The 26,806-nt window shown below is 41.0% G+C and overlaps 3 protein-coding genes across 4 annotated transcripts; all 3 read right to left on the bottom strand.

Annotated features, from left to right (window-relative positions):
• Positions 1-896: 896 nt before the first annotated feature.
• Positions 897-5,363, bottom strand: LOC131944883 (calmodulin). 2 transcript variants are annotated; one of them, XM_059305763.1, is made up of 4 exons: positions 5,274-5,363; positions 2,562-2,739; positions 2,091-2,179; positions 897-1,772 (listed from the first exon to the last, which is right to left on the bottom strand). In XM_059305763.1, exons 2-4 carry the CDS (start codon positions 2,700-2,702, stop codon positions 1,574-1,576), a joined length of 429 nt encoding a protein of 142 aa, XP_059161746.1. In that variant the 5' UTR covers positions 2,703-2,739; positions 5,274-5,363; the 3' UTR covers positions 897-1,573. The 2 variants fall into 2 exon arrangements, with proteins under 2 accessions (XP_059161746.1, XP_059161745.1); XM_059305762.1 differs by lacking the exon at positions 5,274-5,363 and adding an exon at positions 2,985-3,122.
• A 2,997-nt stretch (positions 5,364-8,360) lies between these two features.
• On the bottom strand, positions 8,361-9,496 carry LOC131944856 (uncharacterized). The gene has a single exon (XM_059305716.1). The coding sequence runs from the start codon at positions 9,444-9,446 to the stop codon at positions 8,730-8,732; it is 717 nt and encodes a 238-aa protein (XP_059161699.1). The 5' UTR covers positions 9,447-9,496; the 3' UTR covers positions 8,361-8,729.
• Positions 9,497-12,934: 3,438 nt separating this feature from the next.
• Positions 12,935-26,806, bottom strand: LOC131944839 (uncharacterized). The gene is made up of 12 exons (XM_059305690.1): positions 26,685-26,806; positions 26,263-26,428; positions 25,836-25,934; positions 25,151-25,290; positions 24,435-24,650; positions 22,646-22,892; positions 22,103-22,174; positions 20,853-20,957; positions 19,657-19,780; positions 15,233-15,332; positions 14,389-14,519; positions 12,935-13,672 (listed from the first exon to the last, which is right to left on the bottom strand). The coding sequence occupies exons 1-12, from the start codon at positions 26,702-26,704 to the stop codon at positions 13,425-13,427; spliced, it is 1,668 nt and encodes a 555-aa protein (XP_059161673.1). The 5' UTR covers positions 26,705-26,806; the 3' UTR covers positions 12,935-13,424.

The raw sequence follows: 26,806 nt of genomic DNA, 5'->3' as shown, positions 1-26,806 counted from the left end.
CTAGAGTCTAGAGAAACAGGTTTTTATTTTTTCAATTGATGGATAATTTCCACCTTAACAATATCCACCATTTTTATCCTTACAAATGTGTGGGAAATAGTTGGACGATAACCAGCTCTTGATGCGTGTCACTACACCAGACCGATGGAGGGCTAAATATTAAACCAGCAATTGCTGTTCCATGAAGCAGAGATCCGATCACATCTCAATACATGAAGTGGCTATAGAATGCGTTGTTTTTATATTCAAGTAAAAATCTATGTTTGAATGTTTCGTCTCAGGCTGCCCTTTTGTAACGGATGGAAACCGGTTTTTGGATATGTACTGGACCACATAAGCTAAATGTGTCGAGTTAACAGTTTAGCTGTAGTTATAACATGTGTCTGTTAAGCTAGCCGTATGGCTATACTGATGGTGTACCCATAGTGTGGCTGTTAAGCTAGCCGTATGGCTATACTGATGGTGTACCCATAAAGTTTGTTTCGCTTGAGGAATCCTAAATTTGTCGGCCGTGTTGAGAAATACAAGACTATATATATATATATATATATATATATATATATATATATATATATATATATATATATATATATATATATATATATATATATATATATATATATATATATATATATATATATATATATATATATATATATATATATATATATATATATATATATATATATATATATATATATATATATATATATATACTTTCAAATATAGTATGAAATATAGTTTAGAGTGTAAGACGTCCTGGACGTCAAACAGTTTGAAAGACGTCCTGAATAGAGACGTCAAACAGACTGCTACCTAAACACTTTACAGGATTTGTTCGCAATGCTATGATATTTGAGATATGAATGTATCAATACACAAAAGCAAAGTAATGCTAAAATGTCTATTGGGTGTACAATTTTATTCATTCCATTATTATTTGTAAATGTTTAGTTATGCACAACAAACTGCAACTTTACTGAGAACTATAAATAAAACCTTAAAAAGTTTAAGGTCACTTTATGTCAAACTATCCCTGGCCAAGATATGTTTGTGATATCATAACATAGTGGACACGTTAGCTCAAGTCACTAAGTCATGAAGTCATGAAATCATAGCCATACAATAAGTCATAAGTTACAGTGTACCCAAGGTAGCTTGTCTCAAAACATTAACAAAAAACACAAAATGATGAACGTAATTGTGAGGACATATACACACATACATACGGACACCCACTCACAAAGAAATACCCACTCAAAGAAACACCATAAGAAACACCCACACAAAAAACAGCCACACAAAGAAACACCCACACAAAGAAAACATCCTAAGAAACACCCACACAAAAAAACAGCCACACAAAGAAACACCCACACAAAGAAAACATCCTAAGAAACACCCACACAAAAAAACAGCCACACAAAGAAACACCCACACAAAGAAACGCCCCACAAAGAAACACCCTAAGAAACACCCTAAGAAACACCCAAAGAAACACCCACACAAAGAAACACCCTAAGAAACACCCCCAACAAAGAAACACCCCCACAAAGAAACCCCCACACATCATCTAGGTACAGGCGTTGATAAACTCGGCCAGGGAGATCTTGCCGTCCCCGCTAATGTCCATCTCCTGAATGAACTGCTCAACACTCCGGCCCTTGAAGTGCTGACCATGCTTGCCCAGGAGCTCTTGTACCTCCGCTTTGTTCAGGTAGCCATCACCGTCCGTGTCAAACTTCATGAACAGGCTGGACATCTCGTCAGAGCTGGACAACACAAGCATTTTAGTACTCGCTCACAGACATTTAGATGGCAATACTAATTTACGATAATCTTCTATATTCTTATATAAAATAACTCGACGATAATCTTCTATATTATATTCTTATATAAAATAACTCGACGATAATCTTCTATATTCTTATATAAAATAACTCGACTATAATCTAAACAGCAATTTTAAAAAACATTAACTTTGCATGAGCATAATAACTGCCTTTAAAATAATTTGGTATTTTCAACTAACAGAAAAAAACAACTTGCCAACACACATAAGGGGAGATAACCAAATAAAATAAACTTACAATGACTCCAATTTCTTGAGGCCGTTGAGAAATTCTTCAAGAGTTATCTTTTTGTCACCTTGGGGCCCGTCAAAGAAGACGAAAAAATCCTGTTGGGTAGGTTTTAAAGTTGGGTAGGTTTTAGAAAGTTTACACCATTTTTATTGATTGAGTGTTAGCATGTGAGTGGTTGTGTGTGGGAGGTGGGGGGGGGGATTGGTGGTATTTCTGGTGCGAAAGAAATGTAGTTTACGTTAAAGCATATTGATTTGGGGGACGGGGGCTGCTCTTCCTGTTACATAAATTCAGTTTACATTTGATTATATATACAATAGGGCTTCCAGAAGACATATATTAAAGTAATGAATACTTCTGGAAATGATATGATAAGACCCAATCATTACCGTGAGGATAAGACCAAGTTTTGAAATTAGAGAGACCCAGTGATAAATGTGACCCACTGAACCCAGCAGAACGATGTAGCAGACGTACCGCGAGCTGGCCGTCTGACAGGTGGCTGTGAAGCTGTTTGATCAGAGCCCTCAGCTCCACCTCGTCCAATGTACCGCTCTTGTCCTTGTCAAACTTGTGGAACACGTCCACCCAGTGGCTGAAGCTCTTGTTGGCGGCCATCTTGGGAAGTCTACACTTGATGGAACGAAGACAGGACCTGAATTCAAATGGTTGTATTTGATTATGTTTGGTCTTTAAGATCTACTTGTTATATATTAATTATAGTAATTGGATACACATTTCCAGCAGTCCCTCCAGGAGTCCATAGTGTCAGCCGCCAACCAATCAAACGTGTGCTTTCTCCGCGTTTTGGTTGGCCAACACATGTTTTGTGAACGATGCTATATTACAACTTTAGTTTCCAATGGTACACGACATGTAGATATTAATTAACAAACTCACTGAATTCTAATATTATATCAATCTAATCCCAATATTGAAACAGAATTTGAAGCACAATGATCTAACGAATAAATCCCGCTCGATGCAAGTTTTGTGGCTTTAATCCTGGATACAACCGTAGTGTGTAGTCGTGTTGTGAGTGAACTTGCACGAGATACAACACTGACCTAGACTTTCCTGGTGATTTGTAGGGCTCCAAAGTTGAATGCTACGAGTAGGGGAGAGGAATGTGACACCAGAATAGTTGTTGTTTTTTAACACGTTTTTATTAACTCAGCTTCGCGTGTGTTTGTTGTTAAAATTGACATCGAAAATTAGCCCACTTCTGATTGCTCTATAGATCTGAAATTTGGCATGCAGGTTACTTTCGCCTAACAATTTCAGATGCAATCATAAAAACTAGCAATTAGAGACCGTAATTAGCTTAATTTAATTACGCCCAAAGGACCATAAAATTGAGGACATGATTTCTAAAGATACCGACAAGACTGGAGGCTTGTTGACACAGTTACTTCGGCCCCAATCGATGTGAGCGCGCTGGCCGTGATCGTATAGTGGTTAGTACTTCGCGTTGTGGCCGCGACAACCCAGGTTCGAATCCTGGGCGCTCAAGATTTTTTTAGTCCGTGTATTTATAAACACTTAGTCAATTCATACTTAATCAAGTCATTAGATAAAGTAGAAAATAAACTATATAAAAAACTTTTTTAAAAAACACGTTTTTCATGTGTAGCAACGGACTAAAAAGGAGAAAATAAAATACTTAAAAAAAACTTTTAAAAAAAACACGTTTTTCTTGTGGACTAAAAAGTAGAAAATAACTATTTACATACATTTGATGACAAAAAACGTGGGTCGGGCAGATGGGTCGGGAAATTTGATGGTGAACGTACCCACGTTTTCTGTCATCAAATGTATGTAAATAGTTATTTTCTACTTTTTAGTCCACAAGAAAAACGTGTTTTTTTTAAAAGTTTTTTTTAAGTATTTTATTTTATAATGAGGTCAAAAATATAATAGTTCAAACATCCTAATGGGGTCGTGTCACCGTAGAATCACGCTATATTCAACTAGGGGAGGAGTGGCCTAATACGTTTACAGAAGGGGGTAAGTATTTGAATTTATTTATTTGAATGCAGAACCTGTAAGCCTAAAAAATATTTAGAAACATTTAGTTATATTGTATGTACAGTTATATTATAACATAATGCATATATGCTGGCAGTTTTTCAAGTATTACTAGTTGGGGGTTGTCCATAAAAGACACAAAACACTATGCGTGCTACACCGAGGGTTCGTTCTGCTAGGGATTGTAAGGGTCGACTCAAAATATCGTCCAGTAATTGTTTTAATGGTAATCTATCGTTTTAGGTACGTAAAATCGGCCGCGACTAGTAATGTGAAAAACAGGTGACTCCTTACATTTTAATAATTATTTCACATTTTGAGGAGGATTTATGTTTTGAAAAATACAAAAATGTTTCCTTGTTTCATTTATGTACCTGTTTTTAAACATTTGAATTAAAACTTTTCAGTAATAAATGAACACCAGCGATGTTTCCAACAGATGCAACCACGCTCATTTACTATAGCAGCCATCTTGTTAAAGTTTTATTTTTATAGACATATAGCGCGAGATTCAGGCGGAAGTCACTCTATTTTACAAATGGCTGCTGTTTATATAGCAAATCTTGCTTGCAGACACAGCTGTTTAAAGTTAATTTCTGGCCTATATTGATATATTTAGCCATTGATTTAGGTTTATTATTCATTTATCTATAATATTTGACACAAACATATCACAATATACTTCTATTACAGCCTTGACAATGAGGTAACGTTTTCGTACATTAATAGCCGCGGGCGATTTTACGTACCCAAAACGATAGATTACCGTTTTAATGGCCGAAAGGCGGTTGATTCGTTCCAGTCTTGGACGATTTGATCTTATTACAATTTTTTATTTCTTTTTTTAGATGCAAATCTTGCACCAGGTAAATTATTAGGCGAAATAAAATCTATCCATTGCTAGATAAATATCTGGAATTAAAAGTCTAACTCTACTGAAGCGAGACTTGCCATTTGACAAGGCCGCTAGGCTAGGCTAGGCTCCGATGGTGTGTTACTCAATGATGGAATGGTTTTCATATTAAAAGAACATTCTACAACAAACTGTTTGTTGGTGTATTTTCCATTATCGTCTTGAGAGTACATAACATGAGGTTAGTTTTGTTTGTATTGGAGCCGGGAACAAATACAAGAACGTAAATAAATAGAATCAGTTTTTACCTTGTTTGGTTACAGCCTGCTGTGACGGTAGTCTACGCGATGTCTAAATGGTATCCTGGGGCGTCGCGGTTCATGCACACAGAGACCCAGTGCGGCTAGGTTAAGGGTGGGGGGGGGGGGGGGGGGGGGGGGAGGGACGCTGGGTTAAGTGGGAGAGCATTCTGGGTAAACGAAAAACTTGAGTTGTGCTTGCAAAACATTTTTGGGCTTGTTGACATTAATTATTGCCGGTAAACTCAAGACTGACTGCGCTATGATAAAAAACATGATTCTCTTGCCTATATATATATATATATATATATATATATATATATATATATATATATATATATATATATATATATATATATATATATATATATATATATATATATATATATATATATATATATATATATATATATATATATATATATATATATATTACGTAGTCCAAGCTGGCGAAAAAAAACTTTTTCGCCAGCTTGGACTACCTAATATATAGTGTCAGTTTTTGCGGTTTTCAAAAAAAAAATTTCACTACTTCTAGTTGTCCTATAAGAATAAAAATTATATGTCAATAAAGTTTAAGTCTTTATCTGTCGTAATATGGTATTTTTATATCTGTAACCCATGTTTGAATGTGTTTTATATTTGTTTGAAAAATATCAGTTACGTCAACAAATTTCACCGTTTTGCGAGTACCGATCGACCCCACACTGTTTCATTTGGTTGCGGCTTCGCGACGAAGCATCGTAGAAGCATAATCTTAATGTCATTTTAAAGAGCGAATTCTAGTCTATCATTTGATGTATAAATTGAAAAAATAACTTGCTTATTTCATTTTAAAAAATCAGTTTTTAAACTTTAAATGACGATATATACACGAAAACAAACTAATTCTGTTTCAATTTTTACACCGATGTAAAGTTCACTTTTATAACTACTTTGTGATGTAAATTCAAGTATTTCTGATTTACGGTCGCGAAGCCGTGCCCTCAATAAGCATATAACCCTCGAGTCAACTTTCAGCCCCGAGTGAGTAGCTCGCCGAACGGTTTTAAAGGTTGACGACCGATGATGCTAAACGGATTTTACCCTTGCTAGAGCCTTCAAACAAGTTGTAAGTATAATTTTTAAAGTTTCCTTTCCATTTTAATAAATAAATTTTAAGTTTGAACTTAAAATATGGATGCACTTAACTATTAGATGCTAGTGTTTACTAATTCTTTAAAATCTATCAAATGGAATTAAATGTTAGGGTCGTATTACTACATTTTATCTGGACTATCACGTCAAAATTATGAATCGACAAATTCAAAATGGCCACCAGACAATCCTGGTTACTATGTGGACGAACTCAATTATTTACAGGGAACAAAGGTTAAATACTTATAAAATATTAACGAAACACACAAAAAAATTATAATTATAATAACTATACATTTTTATCAATTTATTTAAAATATAAGACACTAAATTTTAAGGACTAATGTGATTAATTTTTTTTTCTGTTGTGCACTATGATTCTGATTCCCCTGCTGAATAATGTGAAATGGTCTGCGCCAGTCTCCTTAATAAAATGTACCAGATCAATTTTTAGATGGTGATGCAATTTATTAAGATTGTACATGTTGTGACTTAGTTTTAAATGTTATATTAGTTGTAAGTGTAAGTAGTACTAGTAGTATTTCTCATTATTTATTTATTTTATATGCATATAGTAACAATGAAGGACAGTTAAGTTGTCCTATAGGATGTTGAGAACCACAGTATGGCACCTTCATCATTGGATATCTTAACCATTGTGGCACAAGCAACGATTATTTCATTCAATAGAATTAATATTAAAAATATACTATCAAGTATAAATTACTTTTAACAAAAAGGTGTTTTCAGGCTTTTCATATGTTTCCAGATACAGACATAGGACAAATAGTAGGCCTACACAATAGGCTAGTAGTAGATTTAATTATATGTTATTAATCCAGATGCGTAGCGCCCCTTCCCGGCGCCCGGGGACAAACTTTTGATTTGCACCCCCCCCCCCCCCGCCTCAAACTTCCGATTACTTTTTCCAACCCATTTTGGCGCCCCCTAAGGTCGACATATGTCCCCCCCCCCTGCCCCCCCCCCCCATCGCTACGCCTCTGGTCAGGGGCGTCGCGGAAATGACCGGCTACACTACCACAGGGAAACGGGTGCAAGCATTGGTTCGGTTTATCCATCGAGTGTAGAGGCCCACCGTGTCTTTCTTGAGGGTGCTCTTTAAAACGAATGTAGAGCTTTAGCGCCTGATGTCATCCGTCCATAAGGGGCGCTGGAGGCCGCCTCGGTTGCTGTTTGACCGTTGAATCCAGATGTACCCGCAGGATGCCTACCTGATCAGATGAAATCAGGTAGCCGATCGGAAACTCGAGGCTCCCCTTATTCGATTTAGTCATCGATTTTTAGTATCCCTCCTTATAGTTGTGTAAATATATTGTGGTCCCATACGTGTTACTGTCGTCTAGATGTGATGAGTTGTGTTAATATATTGTGGTCCCATAGGTTTAACTATCGTCTAGAATACCTAGATGAGTACTTTCATTGTAGTCGAGGCGACGGACGTGACACTCAAATTAATCCAATTATCATATAGGTTGGAAAATAACAATTACTACAAACATCTGCAGTGGAGTTGCACCTCCATTATTCCCTCCATTATTCCCGTTTATTCCCTTCATTATTCCCGTTTATTCCCGTTTAGGTGAGAGCCGCCGATTGGAGAACAGTGTTTCTTCCAGACATTTTTCTCCGGGGGGGGGGGGGGGGCACTTGAAATTTTCGGGGGGGGGGGGGGGTAGGTTTTCTTCGGGGAGGGCGGACACTGTTAAAAGTATATAATTTCTATATGAATTATATAAATTTCATTTCGTTCCAGGGGGGGGGGCGGTAGAAGAGATGCCTGGAAGAAACTCTGTTGGAGAAGCTACCTGAGCCACGGCTCAAGTAGTTAATGAAACAATCGGCCCTAAATTTTTCAGATTCAACAACAGTTAACCAAGAACTAACTGAAGAAGAATGACCAGACAATATTTTTTTTTTTTTGTGTTATATAATTTGTTGTGTTTATTCAAAGCTGGAATTTTGTAAGCATAAAATGCACAATGAACACGATTTTAAAAACAATAAGACCAATACTTTAAAATCTGGCGTCGCTCAGTGAACATATCAAGTTTGCGAATAGTATATACATTAGATTTCTCCAGGGGTTAAGTCCAATTATATATAACATCTGACATTCTGCACGAGTGAGCAAGACTCAAATCTTCCGAGAATTTAAAAATAATTTAAGCTGGTCTGGATGATAAATGATACATGACTTGGTAACTATACTCAAAAAAAAAAGTAAAAAATAAAAATGATGACATTGCAACTTGGATGAAAATCTTGTGAGTCCTTGATGCTTTTATCTGCTGAAAATAGTTGAATAAATCACCAACCACGGCCACGATCGTTTCCATTAACAATTTCAACTCCAGCATCTTGAATAAGCCTTTTTGCTTCAGAAATAGCGTTTTTGCTCCCAGATAACTCAACAGAACTTCTACCAGATGAGTCGCCATCACGTGACACCTTTATCCGACAACCACTGTCTGCTTCCATGTCTCGTATTCTGCTTCCACCACGACCGATGATTCTGCCTACTTCAGATGACTCAACATAAATTGTTTCAGATTCGCCACCACCATCACCTCCAAAGCCTCTACCACCGCCGCCACCACCACCACGGCTTCCTCTATCATAATCATCTCGCCTACCCCATCCATCGCCGCTATCACGTTCTCTTCTGCCCCATCCTCCACCGTCATCTCTTCTGCCATATCCTCCTCCACCACGTCCTCCACGCCCCCCGCCATATCCACCACGTCTACCTCCACCACCATTATAATCACCACCACTAAGGCATTCTTCAATTAGTCTCTTGGCATTTTCAATCTCTTCCGTTGTTCCACTGATTTCAACAGATTTCATTCCATCCTCATCCTCATCTCTGGATATTTTGATTCTGGCATTACTGTCTTGTTCTAGATCTCTGATTTTACTTCCACCACGACCTATGATCTTTCCCACATTTGAAGACTCAACCATCATTGTTGTTGAACTTACGCCGCCACCACGGCCTCCGCCAAAAGATCCGCTAAATGACATTTTGTCTAGATGTGTTGAGAACGCTACAACTCTGGAACTGTGATATTTGCAATGGACCAGACAATATTAAATGCAGAAATGTAGGCTTTAACTACACAATCAGGTCAATGAAATAAAATGTAATGTCGCTTTTTATAAAAGAAATATTAAATAAAATAGTTAACGTTTCTAAAAAAAATGTTAAACTAATTATCATGTTTGAAAGACAAATGTAAATAGTTATTAGATTGATGTTATTTCCCACACTATTTTTTTTATAATAGAAGAATAAACACTAAAAATTATCACAAATTTAATTTTTTCAACTGTATGGTATTTTTTAAACAACGGAAAAAAGTTAAATGTTATCTCCCTTGGAATACAAAAAACCCCGAACAATATTTTGATTTAAAACTATAAGTTTCTAATATATCTTATTTTTATTTTTTAATATTAAATAATATGAAGTAGGCGAATGAAGTAGGTAAATTAAGAACAATGGCAAAACTACAGAGTCAGCCAACAGTGAACTGGTTGTATCATAAAGGCCCGGGAAATTTAATAAAGGGGGGGGGCCCATACCCCTGGCTGAAATTTTCATTGTGCATCTTCCTCCATTAAAAATCTGCATTTTACACGTCTGCTTTGAGTTAAAATAGTAAAATTAAGAAACACCAACACAGTATTTATTACAGCACCGTTCATGTGGGCCGATGAGATTTTTCCTCTGTTAATTGGTTGACTGAAAATTTATTATGTTCGCTTTGAGGATAATCTGAAAAAAAAGTTGAGTGCATTTTACTATAAACTAGATCTAGTTTATTTTTAATCATCATATATATATATATATATATATATATATATATATATATATATATATATATATATATATATATATATATATATAGGGTCTATTTAAATATATGGAATACGAAATGTGTGCTTTGACATATTTCGTGACTGTTCATTTGTAGATTCCCCCAGAGAAGAAAAAAAAAAGATTAAAAACTACTCTCACGACTTACTTAAAACTTCTTTGCAATATCGCTAATTTACTCCAATGCAAGATTATTAATTTTAAAAAATCAATGCGATGGACATTTACATTAATTCATTATTAAACATTTCAGCATTTAAAAATAAAACGTCCGTTAAGTAGGCTTTACTTAAAAATTAGGTCATCTTGTCGAATCTCGGACAGTGTTTCTTCCAGACTTTTTTCTCCGGGGGGGGGGGGGGGGCGGACACTGTTAAAAGTATATATTTTCTATATAAATTATATAAATTTCATTTCGTTCGGGGGGCGGTAAAAAATTTTCGGGGGGGCTCCGCCCCCCCGAAGAGATGCCTGAAAGAAACTCTGATCTCGGATCTCTTTAACCCTCCCCCCATCCCCATTTAACTCTTTTAACTACACACCTACACACTTTATGTTATTTTAAGTGTTCGTGTTGTCTTAAACGACAAGGGTGAACACAATTCACGCATTTAAAAAACCCAACCCAAACAAGACAAACGTGTCCATCCAGAGGCGTTGCGACCCTTCCCGGCGCCCGGGACAAACTTTTCGATTTGCACCCCCCCCCTCAAACTTTCGATTTGCACCCCCTTTCAAGATTTCGATTTGCACCCCCCCCCCACCCCTCACACTTTCAATTTGCATCCCCCTCCACCTTAAATTATTTATTCCATAGCTGGAGACATTTATGGTGGCCTATCCAGAAATTTCCTTACAAGGGAAGGGAAGAAGGCCAAGCCCCCCCCCCCTACAGATCCCAAAACATATCACTTACTCTTGATGCTCCACAAGATCAAGGTTGAGGGAAACAAGACATACAAAGATGTGGAGTTGTCGTTTTAAAAACTGTTCCCCCAAAGCAGTTATCAACCTGATAGGTTTGAATGTAGCTTCAACTGCTGCATCACTTGTAGGCATCACGTCTTTATTAAATTACATTACATTACTCCACTAAATTTTGATTCTGTTTCTCCTGCACTAGATAACTGTGGCATTTTTTAAAATAATATTTTATCTCATGTGATTTTTTAAAATAATGAGCACATTCTTCCTGTTAATGTTACCAACACAATAGTTTTAGAGTTATTCTATGTCCAAAGAAAAAAAAATTGAATTTTTTTTTGTATGAAAATAAAAGTGACCAAAACGCATTTTTGTCATTTTCAATTATTTGTTTTACCTTAGAAAGACTCATTTTAGATGACTGAAAAAAAATTGGGCATATATATTATAAACTTTGCAGTAACTTTACCAATTTCTACACTTCTATGTTATTTAGTTTAGAAAATATGGGTTCTCAAAAATGGCACTTTTTGAAAATCAGTTTTTTACCAAATTTTGCTTTTTTAAAAACCGCATAACTTTTTTATTTATTGAGATATTTTTATAAAATTTGTGGCATAAAGCTTACAATTAAAAGTTCTTTCATGACATACTCACTCCAGAAGTCTGCAATCAATAGTTAATTTCAGTTTGGACTACCTATATATATATATATATATATATATATATATATATATATATATATATATATATATATATATATATATATATATATATATATATATATATATATCCCTATAGTTGATTCATATGTAAACTGTGAATGACGTGATGCTATTATCATATTTTGGAAACGAATGCTTAAAGTTGCCGGACTATGAGTACTTGTTCCCAGTTGAAGATGAAGCATGTATTGTTAACAATCCCTTCAGAACAAGTCAAGTAATGCATCAGTAGCATAACTGCTTTTAAAAGGCGTATGACGTTTTATAGAGTCATGTCCCCTGCAACGTCAAATTATTCTGCAATCCAACTATTTCTAGCTTTTATGCTATCCTAGGCTAATATTTGAACTTGACTTTAGAGATTGATTACGTTCCTGTTTGAAACTCATCTAATACGCATGTTTATAAGGAGTTAAATAATTTCCTTATTTGTAACATTCAAATATAAAAATGTCGATTTGTTATTTGAGACCAGAGTTTATTTTTATAAATTAACAATGGACATGTCATCCAGAGTGTCATGTTAATGAAAGTTTATTTTGTGTTTTATTTATCTATATATATAATTCTCTTCTTCGAGCCGTTAGAAAACAAGCTGCAAACGCTCTCCCTACCTCCCCACCCCTACATGGTTTTAGTGAGCTGTGTTCACTCTAAATGTTTACAAGCAGAGCCAACGATTTTAAACGTAGGGGGGGGGGGGAGGAGGGGGGGAGGGAAGGAAGGGGGGGGGGGTTATGGTCCTTAACGAGCTACTTATAGTGTTTTAAAGAAATATTTTCAGTGTCGGCGTTGGTACTGTCGAATTCACAAATTATGAATTATTGAAAATTAGAAACAACTAAATAGCGGCGTATGTTATGCCGCGGGCCGGCTCGTTATTATTATTTGATGAACATTTTTATAACAAATAATTGGTTGTTAATATGTTTAATATTACCGATTTGAGATTATATCACAAAGTCTTTCAACTGAGTACATGCGAAAATTAAAAGAATAAATAACGGAAGCTACATTTCACGGTGTCGTGTTGTTAGTTAACACCTATTAGAAATATACTTTCGCCGTTTCAAAGACACATGAACGATCATAGATTATTCCTAGATCAGCCCAATTCCTAAATTGCGTTGTAAGTCTTGACATCTCGAATTTTTAAGTGCAAAACGAGACAAGCCGTTGAATCAGAGAATTTGAAAACTAAGACTTAGTAATCTGCTGAAACCTCCAATCCTAAAGAATTTTAAATAAATGGTAGTTGATCTGTGGTAACACACTGTTTGTTTTACAATTGATAAACGTTTCTCTAAAGGAAATGTTACAAAACAATTTATAATTGGATCATTTTATACACATTCCTCCGTCAATAGTCATAAACATCAGTCACCAAATTCGAATAAACATTTTTAATGCACATCTTCAGATGTATCTAGTAAACCAACATAAATAGGTTTTTTTTTTATGAAAGAAATATTTCTAAGCACTTTTGATACCAAAATGTTCACAGGCCATTTTCCTGAGAATTTTTCTGGCCACCTTGCCTGTACTGTTGACAGGAAAGCTGTTTGTGATGTAGAACTTTCCTGTGTTGAAGTCGGAGATGGCAACCCCGCCCACAAACATGGCGTCGAAGTAAGATTTCAGGTCGTCCACGGTCAGGCTAGAGTCCTTCTTGGGCACGACACAAATACAAACATCTTCAGCGGCTGTGGTGTTGGGGATACCTAGAGAGTCACGACACAAATACAAACATCTTCAGCGGCTGTGGTGTTGGGGATAGAGTCACGACACAAATACAAACATCTTCAGCGGCTGTGGTGTTGGGGATACCTAGAGAGTCACGACACAAATACAAACATCTTCAGCGGCTGTGGTGTTGGGGATAGAGTCACGACACAAATACAAACATCTTCAGCGGCTGTGGTGTTGGGGATACCTAGAGAATCACGACACAAATACAAACATCTTCAGCGGCTGTGGTGTTGGGAATAGAGTCACGACACAAATACAAACATCTTCAGCGGCTGTGGTGTTAGGGATACCTGGAGAATGTTCGAGAAAGAATGGCTTGTTCAGATAGGTTGAGAGGACCAACATTACAGTTGAGCGTCGCCGAAAAATAACGATGTGTTACAAGAGTTGTCTGTTGGAACAGGTACTCAGAGCTGGATTCAGCATTAGTAAATGCAGGTGAACTTACTTGAGGCATCAAAGAAAGATTGGTGAAAGGGGGTTGACACCACCAAAATGATCATTTTGTAATTTTTATTAAAATATTTTGTATAGATTGCAGATATAATATCTATTGTAATTTTAGAAGCAAAGCTGTTTAGAAACTATTAGACCAAAGTCTTAAATATGATAGAACATTTGGTGCCAGACAAAGATTTTACTGAGACAACAGCTGCCGGTGTTCCGGCATAGTGACGTCAGTACTCACCAACAACGTAGACGGAAGCGACCCCGGGGCATGCGCGGAACCTCTCCTCGATCCAGCAGGGGTACAGCACCATCGTGCCGCACATGATGGACTCTGACGTCCTAGCGATGACGTATAGCTGGCCGTCTTCACTGTGTGATTACGTCACTCATATTTTTAAGGCGTTCTGCATTAAGGACTAATAGAACCGTATAGCTAAACAAAATAAAATCAGTTGCGTCTTAGAATAATTAAGCGAACTGATTTACAAATTTGTAAGAATAGTTAAAATCAATAGTTCATGTCGAGACCACCACCCAATGCATCTATCTGAATCATCATCTTTTCCCGCTCGTGCCCAAGACACAAGGGGCAGATGAAATAGACTTCATCTGTTTCAGAGACCTCGGCATATGAAGGAATAGTGTGGTCAGCACTATTCCCAGACGCCTTTTTCCCCCTAACATAAGTTAGGTACCCATCAGAGTTGGGTAGACTCAGGGACAAATTCTACTGACTTGAACCCGGATTCGAACTCGAGACTTTCGGGTTAGCTTCGACACGCCGTCCCATCCATCTGAATACCTATTCCCAACAGATTTTCTTCTAGGCATCTCTTCGGGGCGGATCCCTCACCCCCCCCCCCCCCCTTCCCCGAAGGAAATCTACACTCCCCCCGAACGAGATGGAGTTTTTATAGTAAACATATACTATTATTAGTGTTCGCCCCCCCCCCCTCCGAAAATATCAAGTGCCCCCCCCCCCCCCCACGGAGAAAAAAGTGTGGAAGAAACACTGATCCCCAATTAGTGTTAATTACACTCAAGATTCCCCGTACCCACAAATCATTTCTGAAAACACCTACTCTAGATATGCAATGTCTCCAGTATCAAGCCAACCATCATCAGTAAAGACGTTCTGTGTTGAACTCTCATTGTTCATGTAGTGTCTCATTACTGATCCACCTGTATGATACACGGAACGTTTGCATGCACGATACATAGAGCAGTTGGCTACAGTCTTATATACTACCTACAGAAGTGGGTACTTAAATGGCCTTTAGATTGTATGTCAAATATTAATTTCTTACTAAAGAATTATTTACTAAAGTTGTATAAATAATACACATCACTAAATGCGAATTATAACTGGTACTATATATAATCACCGACCCACCACTGAACCACCGACCCAATGTACTCACCACTGAACCACCGACCCTAGTACTCACCACTGAACCACCGACCCCATGTACTCACCACTGAACCACCCACCCAATGTACCCACCACTGAACCACCGACCCCATGTACTCACCACTGAACCACCGACCCCATGTACTCACCACTGAACCACCGACCCACCACTGAACCACCGACCCCATGTACTCACCACTGAACCACCGACCCAATGTACTCACCACTGAACCACCGACCCAATGTACTCACCACTGAACCACCGACCCACCACTGAACCACCGACCCTAGTACTCACCACTGAACTACCGACCCCATGTACTCACCACTGAACCACCGACCCCATGTACTCACCACTGAACCACCGACCCAATGTACTCACCACTGAACCACCGACCCAATGTACTCACCACTGAACCACCGACCCACCACTGAACCACCGACCCTAGTACTCACCACTGAACTACCGACCCCATGTACTCACCACTGAACCACCGACCCCATGTACTCACCACTGAACCACCGACCCAATGTACTCACCATTGAACCACCGACACCATGTACTCACCACTGAACCACCCACCCAATGTACTCACCACTGAACCACCGACCCACCACTGAACCACCGACCCAATGTACTCACCATTGAACCACCGACCCAATGTACTCACCACTGAACCACCGACCCACCACTGAACCACCGACCCCATGTACTCACCACTGAACCACCGACCCTAGTACTCACCACTGAACCACCGACCCCATGTACTCACCACTGAACCACCGACCCCATGTACTCACCACTGAACCACCGACCCCATGTACTCACCACTGAACCACCGACCCCATGTACTCACCACTGAACCACCGACCCCATGTACTCACCACTGAACCACCGACCCCATGTACTCACCACTGAACCACCGACCCCATGTACTCACCACTGAACCACCGACCCCATGTACTCACCACTGAACCACCGACCCCATGTACTCACCACTGAACCACCGACCCCATGTACTCACCACTGAACCACCGACCCCATGTACTCACCACTGAACCACCGACCCCATGTACTCACCACTGAACCACCAACCCAATGTACTCACCACTGAACCACCCACCCAATGTACTCACCACTGAACCACCGACCCAATGTACTCACCACTGAACCAACGACCCCATGTACTCACCACTGAACCACCTACCCTAGTACTCACCACTGAACCACCGACCCCATGTACTCACCACTGAACCACCGACCCACCACTGAACCACCGACCCCATGTACTCACCACTGAACCACCGACCCCATGTACTCACCACTGAACCACCGACCCACCACTGAACCACCGACCCCATGTACTCACCACTGAACCACCGACCCAATGTACTCACCACTGAACCACCGACCCAATGTACTCACCACTGAACCACCGACCCACCACTGAACCACCGACCCTAGTACTCACCACTGAACTACCGACCCCATGTACTCACCACTGAACCACCGACCCCATGTACTCACCACAGAACCACCGACCCAATGTACTCACCATTGAACCACCGACACCATGTACTCACCACTGAACCACCGACCCACCACTGAACCACCGACCCCATGTACTCACCACTGAACCACCGACCCTAGTACTCACCACTGAACCACCGACCCCATGTACTCACCACTGAACCACCGACCCTATGTACTCACCACTGAACCACCGACCCCATGTACTCACCACTGAACCACCGACCCCATGTACTCACCACTGAACCACCGACCCCATGTACTCACCACTGAACCACCGACCCCATGTACTCACCACTGAACCACCGACCCCATGTACTCACCACTGAACCACCGACCCCATGTACTCACCACTGAACCACCGACCCCATGTACTCACCACTGAACCACCGACCCCATGTACTCACCACTGAACCACCAACCCCATGTACTCACCACTGAACCACCGACCCCATGTACTCACCACTGAACCACCAACCCAATGTACTCACCACTGAACCACCCACCCAATGTACTCACCACTGAACCACCGACCCAATGTACTCACCACTGAACCACCGACCCCATGTACTCACCACTGAACCACCTACCCTAGTACTCACCACTGAACCACCGACCCCATGTACTCACCACTGAACCACCGACCCACCACTGAACCACCGACCCCATGTACTCACCACTGAACCACCGACCCCATGTACTCACCACTGAACCACCAACCCAATGTACTCACCACTGAACCACCCACCCAATGTACTCACCACTGAACCACCGACCCAATGTACTCACCACTGAACCACCGACCCCATGTACTCACCACTGAACCACCTACCCTAGTACTCACCACTGAACCACCGACCCCATGTACTCACCACTGAACCACCGACCCACCACTGAACCACCGACCCCATGTACTCACCACTGAACCACCGACCCAATGTACTCACCACTGAACCACCGACCCCATGTACTCACCACTGAACCACCGACCCAATGTACTCACCACTGAACCACCGACCCCATGTACTCACCACTGAACCACCTACCCTAGTACTCACCACTGAACCACCGACCCCATGTACTCACCACTGAACCACCGACCCACCACTGAACCACCGACCCCATGTACTCACCACTGAACCACCGACCCCATGTACTCACCACTGAACCACCGACCCACCACTGAACCACCGACCCCATGTACTCACCACTGAACCACCGACCCAATGTACTCACCACTGAACCACCGACCCAATGTACTCACCACTGAACCACCGACCCACCACTGAACCACCGACCCTAGTACTCACCACTGAACTACCGACCCCATGTACTCACCACTGAACCACCGACCCCATGTACTCACCACAGAACCACCGACCCAATGTACTCACCATTGAACCACCGACACCATGTACTCACCACTGAACCACCGACCCACCACTGAACCACCGACCCCATGTACTCACCACTGAACCACCGACCCTAGTACTCACCACTGAACCACCGACCCCATGTACTCACCACTGAACCACCGACCCTATGTACTCACCACTGAACCACCGACCCCATGTACTCACCACTGAACCACCGACCCCATGTACTCACCACTGAACCACCGACCCCATGTACTCACCACTGAACCACCGACCCCATGTACTCACCACTGAACCACCGACCCCATGTACTCACCACTGAACCACCGACCCCATGTACTCACCACTGAACCACCGACCCCATGTACTCACCACTGAACCACCGACCCCATGTACTCACCACTGAACCACCAACCCCATGTACTCACCACTGAACCACCGACCCCATGTACTCACCACTGAACCACCAACCCAATGTACTCACCACTGAACCACCCACCCAATGTACTCACCACTGAACCACCGACCCAATGTACTCACCACTGAACCACCGACCCCATGTACTCACCACTGAACCACCTACCCTAGTACTCACCACTGAACCACCGACCCCATGTACTCACCACTGAACCACCGACCCACCACTGAACCACCGACCCCATGTACTCACCACTGAACCACCGACCCCATGTACTCACCACTGAACCACCAACCCAATGTACTCACCACTGAACCACCCACCCAATGTACTCACCACTGAACCACCGACCCAATGTACTCACCACTGAACCACCGACCCCATGTACTCACCACTGAACCACCTACCCTAGTACTCACCACTGAACCACCGACCCCATGTACTCACCACTGAACCACCGACCCACCACTGAACCACCGACCCCATGTACTCACCACTGAACCACCGACCCAATGTACTCACCACTGAACCACCGACCCCATGTACTCACCACTGAACCACCGACCCAATGTACTCACCACTGAACCACCGACCCCATGTACTCACCACTGAACCACCGACCCTCCACTGAACCACCGACCCCATGTACTCACCACTGAACCACCGACCCTCCACTGAACCACCGACCCCATGTACTCACCACTGAACCACCGACCCTCCACTGAACCACCTACCCCATGTACTCACCACTGAACCACCAATGTACTCACCCCTCAGAAACAGCTTGCCCTGTTGACACGGCTCTGTGACCGGACTGTTTGTAACCTCAGATAAGACTTTCAGTTCCGTCCCTGGCTTCAAACGGTCTCCGGCATAACCGTCCTTCACCTTGTCCTGGGTGACGACACATCAACAAACCAACATCAGCAAAAACATAAAGCAAGTTGTATCTTATGGAAACCTAGGAAATTAAAACAATCATGGTCGCATTTTGTATTGGAATAAAAAAATAATGATATTAATAATAGTAAAAATAATAATAATAACAATAATAATAATAAGGCCAATAAAAACAATTATAATAATATGCAACAGAAATAGTTTATATGCGAGTCATGTGGTTTTAATTTTTTTTTAAACATATTAAAATAATAAATGTATGTAACGTTACTAAAGTTATTTTCATTATAATATGTTGGGTGTTGTTTTCACCATATGTTGGTGGTGTTGTTTTCACCATATGTTGCTGTTGTTGTTTTCACCATATGTTGGTGTTGTTGTTTTCACCATATGTTGGTGTTGTTGTTTTCACCATATGTTGGTGTTGTTGTTTTCACCATATGTTGATGTTGTTGTTTTCACCATATGTTGGTGTTGTTGTTTTCACCGTATGTTGGTGTTGTTGTTTTCACCATATGTTGCTGTTGTTGTTTTCACCATATGTTGCTGTTTTTATTTTCACCTTATGATGGTGTTGTTGTTTTCACCGTATGTTGTTGTTGTTGTTTTCACCATAAGTTGGTGTTGTTGTTTTCACCATATGTTGGTGTTGTTGTTTTAAATCTATAACGTTGATGTTGTTGTTTACACCATATGTTGTTGTTATTTCAGTTGATGGTCAGTTGATGAGTCCCAGTATAGCTGCTCTATCCCCCGTGGCAAGGATCAAGTTGCCAGATAAATTGTTAAACACTCTTCGCACCAACCACATTTGAGTCAAAGTCCGTGCTGCCTAAAGCTACAGACCAATCACTTATCTGTACTTTGTAGATTGGGTCTCTAGGTGACGCGCAGGTCTCTAGGTAACTATTTCTAATTATTTGTGGTGCTTTTAATTTCATCATTTGTAGATTACTCATCTTCTAACAGCAGTGCGGGTAGAATGATGGCCTTCCTCATCATGTGGTCAAACAGGTCGACCTTCCCTTTTGAATGTCCCAACAGTTGTAGTAGAATGATGGCCTACCTTGTTGTGTGGGCCCACAATTCCATACGACACAAAGCCTGTTTCTGTCGACCCGTAGAGAGAGGTCACCTTCTCGGTCATGTAGCCAACTAGGTGAAATATGACCTGAAACAACAGGTAAAATATGACCTGAAACAACAGGTAAAATATGACCTGAAACAACCAGGTGAAATATGACATGAAACAACTGGTGAAATATGATCTGAAACAACCAGGTGAAATGACCTGAAACAACCAGGTGAAATATGACCTGAAACAACCAGGTGAAATATGACCTGAAACAACAGGTGAAATATGACCTGAAACAACAGGTAAAATATGACCTGAAACAACAGGTAAAATATGACCTAAAAAAACAGGTAAAATATGACCTGAAACAACAGGTGAAAAATGACCTGAAACAACAGGTAAAATATGACCTGAAACAACAGGTAAAATATGACCTGAAACAACAGGTAAAATATGACCTGAAAAAACAGGTGAAATATGACCTGAAACAACAGGTAAAATATGACCTGAAACAACAGGTAAAATATGACCTGAAACAACCAGGTGAAATATGACCTGAAACAACAGGTGAAATATGACCTGAAACAACAGGTGAAATATGACCTGAAACAACAGGTGAAATATGACCTGAAACAACAAAGTGAAATATGACCTGAAACAACAGGTGAAATATGACCTGAAACAACCAAGTGAAATATGACCTGAAACAACCAGGTGAAATATGACCTGAAACATCAGGTGAAATATGACCTGAAACAACCAGGTGAAATATGACCTGAAACAACAGGTAAAATATGACCTGAAACAACCAGGTAAAATATGACCTGAAACAACCAGGTAAAATATGACCTGAAACAACAGGTGAAATATGACCTGAAACAACCAGGTAAAATATGACCTGAAACAACAGGTGAAATATGACCTGAAACAACCAGGTGAAATATGACCTGACACAACAGGTGAAATATGACCTGAAACAACCAGGAGAAATATGACCTGAAACAACAGGTGAAATATGACCTGAAAAAACAGGTAAAATATGACCTGAAACAACAGGTGAAATATGACCTAAAACAACTGGTGAAATATGACCTGAAACAACAGGTAAAATATCTAAATTAACCAGTTAAATTAAAAATACGTTGGCACTGTGATTTTTATTTTAATGCTTTTAGCCCACACAAATAAAATAAAAAACAAGTGTAAAGAAGTGTTATTTAATATAAAACATGAGGTATTACCTGGCCAATAGGCTGTCCAAAAGTGACCAGATTTTTCAGCATTGTGTGCGTAAATCTGCCGTCATCATATCCCTGAAACGAAAACGGTGGGTCACTTGATAAGAGCTTAATGAGAATGTTACCCTATGGTTATAATATGTGCGATAAGTCTTTCAAATAACATTGGTTTTCATAAAATTAGATAGATAGCAATAGCTAGATTTCTTAACGACCAAGCACGGCAGTGACGTCCAATGTAAGGATTGGTCAGTGAAGTACAGTACCATGTTAGTAAACAGAAGGGACAGGTGCTGCCTCGAGTCGGAACTGAACCCGAGACTTTCGGTTTGGTTGTTGAGTACTTTAGCCCTCGGCCGCATCGATCATAGGAGAAATGCAAGACACGAGTGCCAGTCGATGTTACTCATTAACCTGACGAGAACTAAGATGAGGTCTACAGCAAGTGTGTGACTCACCATCTTGACTTGATGTGTACAGCAGGACTGGTGTGTGACTCACCTCCTTGACTTAAAGTGAGGTGTACAGCAGGTGTGTGTGACTCACCTGCTTGACTAGCAGGATGTCCTCTGGCAGCATCATGGCCACCGTCATGCCCCGCCCCACCATGTACTCCCACACATCCGTCACGCCTCTGGTGACCTCCAGCTGCTCCTGCATGTAGATTGTGACGCCCAGGGAAAGGTAAGGGTGGGGGTAACCCACGACCCACCCCAGGGCCCGATCACAGTAGATGACGTCATCCTTGTTTATAATGGTTTGTAAGTCATCGATGTAAAGATTCAAAATTTCTCTGTGACGGGAGCATAACACAATCTTTGTAAATGTTTTGCGAGCTGAATTATTTACTTAAACTAAATGGAATGAAGATCAGTCGAACGTTTCAATGCGAACTGTACTTAGGTTCAAAATTCTGTGCAATTGTATTCGAGATTATCAGATATGGTACCTGTGTGTGCAACCGGTGTGGTACCTGTGTGTGTACAACCGGTGTGATACCTGTGTGTATGTACAACCGGTGTGGTACCTGTGTGTGTGTACAACCGGTGTGGTACCTGTGTGTGTGTACAACCGGTGTGGTACCTGTGTGTGTGTGTACAACCGGTGTGGTACCTGTGTGTGCAACCGGTGTGGTACCTGTGTGTGTGTGTACAACCGGTGTGGTACCTGTGTGTGCAACCGGTGTGGTACCTGTGTGTGTGTGTACAACCGGTGTGGTACCTGTGTGTGTGTGTACAACCGGTGTGGTACCTGTGTGTGTGTGTACAACCGGTGTGGTACCTGTGTGTGTGTGTACAACCGGTGTGGTACCTGTGTGTGTGTGTACAACCGGTGTGGTACCTGTGTGTACAACCGGTGTGGTACCTGTGTGTGTGTGTACAACCGGTGTGGTACCTGTGTGTACAACCGGTGTGGTACCTGTGTGTGTGTGTACAACCGGTGTGGTACCTGTGTGTAAAACCGGTGTGGTACCTGTGTGTGTGTACAACCGGTGTGGTACCTGTGTGTGTACAACCGGTGTGGTACCTGTGTGTACAACCGGTATGGTACCTGTGTGTGTGTGTACAACCGGTGTGGTACCTGTGTGTGTGTGTACAACCGGTGTGGTACCTGTGTGTGTGTACAACCGGTGTGGTACCTGTGTGTGTGTACAACCGGTGTGATACCTGTGTGTATGTACAACCGGTGTGGTACCTGTGTGTATGTACAACCGGTGTGGTACCTGTGTGTACAACCGGTGTGGTACCTGTGTGTACAACCGGTGTGGTACCTGTGTGTGTGTGTACAACCGGTGTGGTACCTGTGTGTACAACCGGTGTGGTACCTGTGTGTGTGTGTACAACCGGTGTGGTACCTGTGTGTACAACCGGTGTGGTACCTGTGTGTGTGTGTACAACCGGTGTGGTACCTGTGTGTGTGTGCAACATGTGTGGTACCTGTGTGTGTGTGCAACATGTGTGGTACCTGTGTGTGTGTGTACAACCGGTGTGGTACCTGTGTGTGTGTGCAACATGTGTGGTACCTGTGTGTGTGTGCAACATGTGTGGTACCTGTGTGTGTGTGTACAACCGGTGTGGTACCTGTGTGTACAACCGGTGTGGTACCTGTGTGTGTGTGTACAACCGGTGTGGTACCTGTGTGTACAACCGGTGTGGTACCTGTGTGTGTGTGTACAACCGGTGTGGTACCTGTGTGTGTGTGTACAACCGGTGTGGTACCTGTGTGTGTGTGCAACATGTGTGGTACCTGTGTGTGTGTGTACAACCGGTGTGGTACCTGTGTGTGTGTGCAACATGTGTGGTACCTGTGTGTGTGTGTACAACCGGTGTGGTACCTGTGTGTGCGGGGTATCAGCTTAGAGAAGCCCGTTGACCCGGACGTTCTAAAGACATACGCCTCGTCCTGAGCCGTGACAGGAGCGGCGTAGAAGTCCTCGTCCTCTAGACTGGCGAGAAAGGCCGTGTGGTCTTCATGGCTGGTCAGTCGTAGGACGATGGCCTGACGCAGGCACGGGGCTCGGTCACACTTGATGGGGTACACGGCTTCATGTCTACAGACAAATATTTCTTGTGATAAAAATGATCTTGTGTTGACAACATAGCAACACGAATGAACAATGTAAATCAACGAAATACTTAACTTGTTTACAAGAACCAACATTAGTTCTTTCATTTCCGAATTCGTCAGAGGGCTCATTCACTATGCTAAAAGTTTAACATGGTTTGGCCTGCAAATTTTTGTCATAGAACTTCTAAAGATTGCCTTCCTTCTGTGTAAAACTCATATAGCCTACCTACCCTCTGTGTACAACTTGTACAACCTACTTACCTGTGTGTACAACTTGTACAACCTACCTACTGTGTACAACTTGTACAACCTACCCTCTGTGTACAACTTGTAGTACAACCTACCCTCTGTGTACAACTTGTACAACCTACCCTCTGTGTACAACTTGTACAACCTACCCTCTGTGTACAACTTGTACAACCTACCCTCTGTGTACAACTTGTACAACCTACCCTCTGTGTACAACGTGTACAACCGACCTACCCCTGTTCTTGACGTGAGTAGTCCCCAACCACGTATTTCCCCAGAAATTTGAGAGTTGGATCTCCAGAAGCTAAGACCAAAGACCGACAGTTTGAAGACTTGATTGACACGAAAAAATCCTCACCGTCTTGGAGGATGGCCTAAATAAACATTGGTGGTAGAAAACCCGTTGGTTTAGTTGGAAGTTGATGTTTGGCTTAACATTGGTAGGGATATGTTGATATAGAAAATTAGATAGTTCAAGGATAATTAGTTTAACCTCTTTGTCTATAATGAATACTCGTAGGGCCGATTTTTTATAAAAAAATAATAATAAATTAATTAAGATATCGTTTTACTATAATTATTTAATCAGTAGGTGAAGATAAGCTGTCCGTTAAAATAACGTGTTTAGCACGTTTTTGTTTTACAACAATTAAAATTCTTAAATCATTTCAGGACAAAATTAGAATGATCAAGAATGTTATTTTCAAACAAGACTAAACATATGAAGTCCCTCACACAAAGATCTTGCGATCACTTTACCGCTGTTGACAGTTTACTATATCATAGAGGTTAGTAACCATTAGTTGCTTGTGATGTTGCTAGTTCAATAGATGTAATAAATAAATTGTCTATTGACATTGCCCTAACGATACAAAACGCTGAATGAATTAAAAAATGTGTCGTGACCTCACGCTCTTACCTCATTGGTTAGGGTTGCACCCCCTGACATGATGATCCCAAAATCTGTGACGAGTCGGCTCCGTGAGTTGGGCAGTGAGTTGACCACCACATCCCCCACCTGGAATACAAGTGAAAACATATGGTATAACATCATCCCCCTCCCACCTGGAATACAGGTGAAAACATCTGGTATAACATCATCCCACACCTGTTATACAGGTGGCAACATCATCTGATATAACATCATTCCCCTAGTTATAACACGCACCCCCTTCAATCAAAAGCAGGTAACACTGCAGTAATCTTCTATACTAAATGCTGCTTTGTTGTAAGGGTGTACTTTACGTGCAGATTAAGTGTCTAAAACTGGACTTCTTTGTCTTTTTCTAATCTTAAAAAAACATCTTTATGATGTTGAAACAATCAAACAACTCAGTCTAAAACACCTTGACGCCATATCCACGAAGACGAGAAGCGAATCTCCCCGCCAAGTCCCACAACTGTACTCTAGTTAAGGGTAGCCGTTCCTGACTTCTGCCAATAAAGACGTAGCTCTCTCGAGACGGATCTTCTTGTGCACGGGCCTTAAGCAGGTTGATCACAGTATCGGCCCTTGAAAATATGGAAATTGTTACGGTTCTTCATTGACAGATTTTTGTCTGATTTTGTGAACATAAATTTGTAAAACTTAAAACTTTAAAACACACTTTAATGCTGTCGTTAAAAATATTGAATAACTATAAATGAGTTTTAGAAGTAGGCATAGACATATTTAAAGAACTGCCCTTAAATTTTAGCAGTGAAAATATTTAAGTGATTTTAATTCAATCTTAACTTTTGAGCGTGATAGAAAATATTTGGATCTTACGTCGAGTTAGGCTTATCCATCGCGATTGATCACACTTTTTTAATTAACTGCGTTAATGATGCACCAGTCTAAATTCGGAAGTCTCGAAATTTATTTTTTTAACTTGATGTTTTAACTGCCAC

This window comes from Physella acuta, unplaced genomic scaffold (genome assembly GCF_028476545.2).
Source record: "Physella acuta isolate Inbredline_101_S28 unplaced genomic scaffold, ASM2847654v3 ptg000511l, whole genome shotgun sequence".
Lineage (NCBI taxonomy): Eukaryota > Metazoa > Mollusca > Gastropoda > Physidae > Physella > Physella acuta.
The sequence above is the reverse complement of the archived record's forward strand: the minus strand, read 5'-3'. Positions and strand labels throughout refer to the sequence as shown.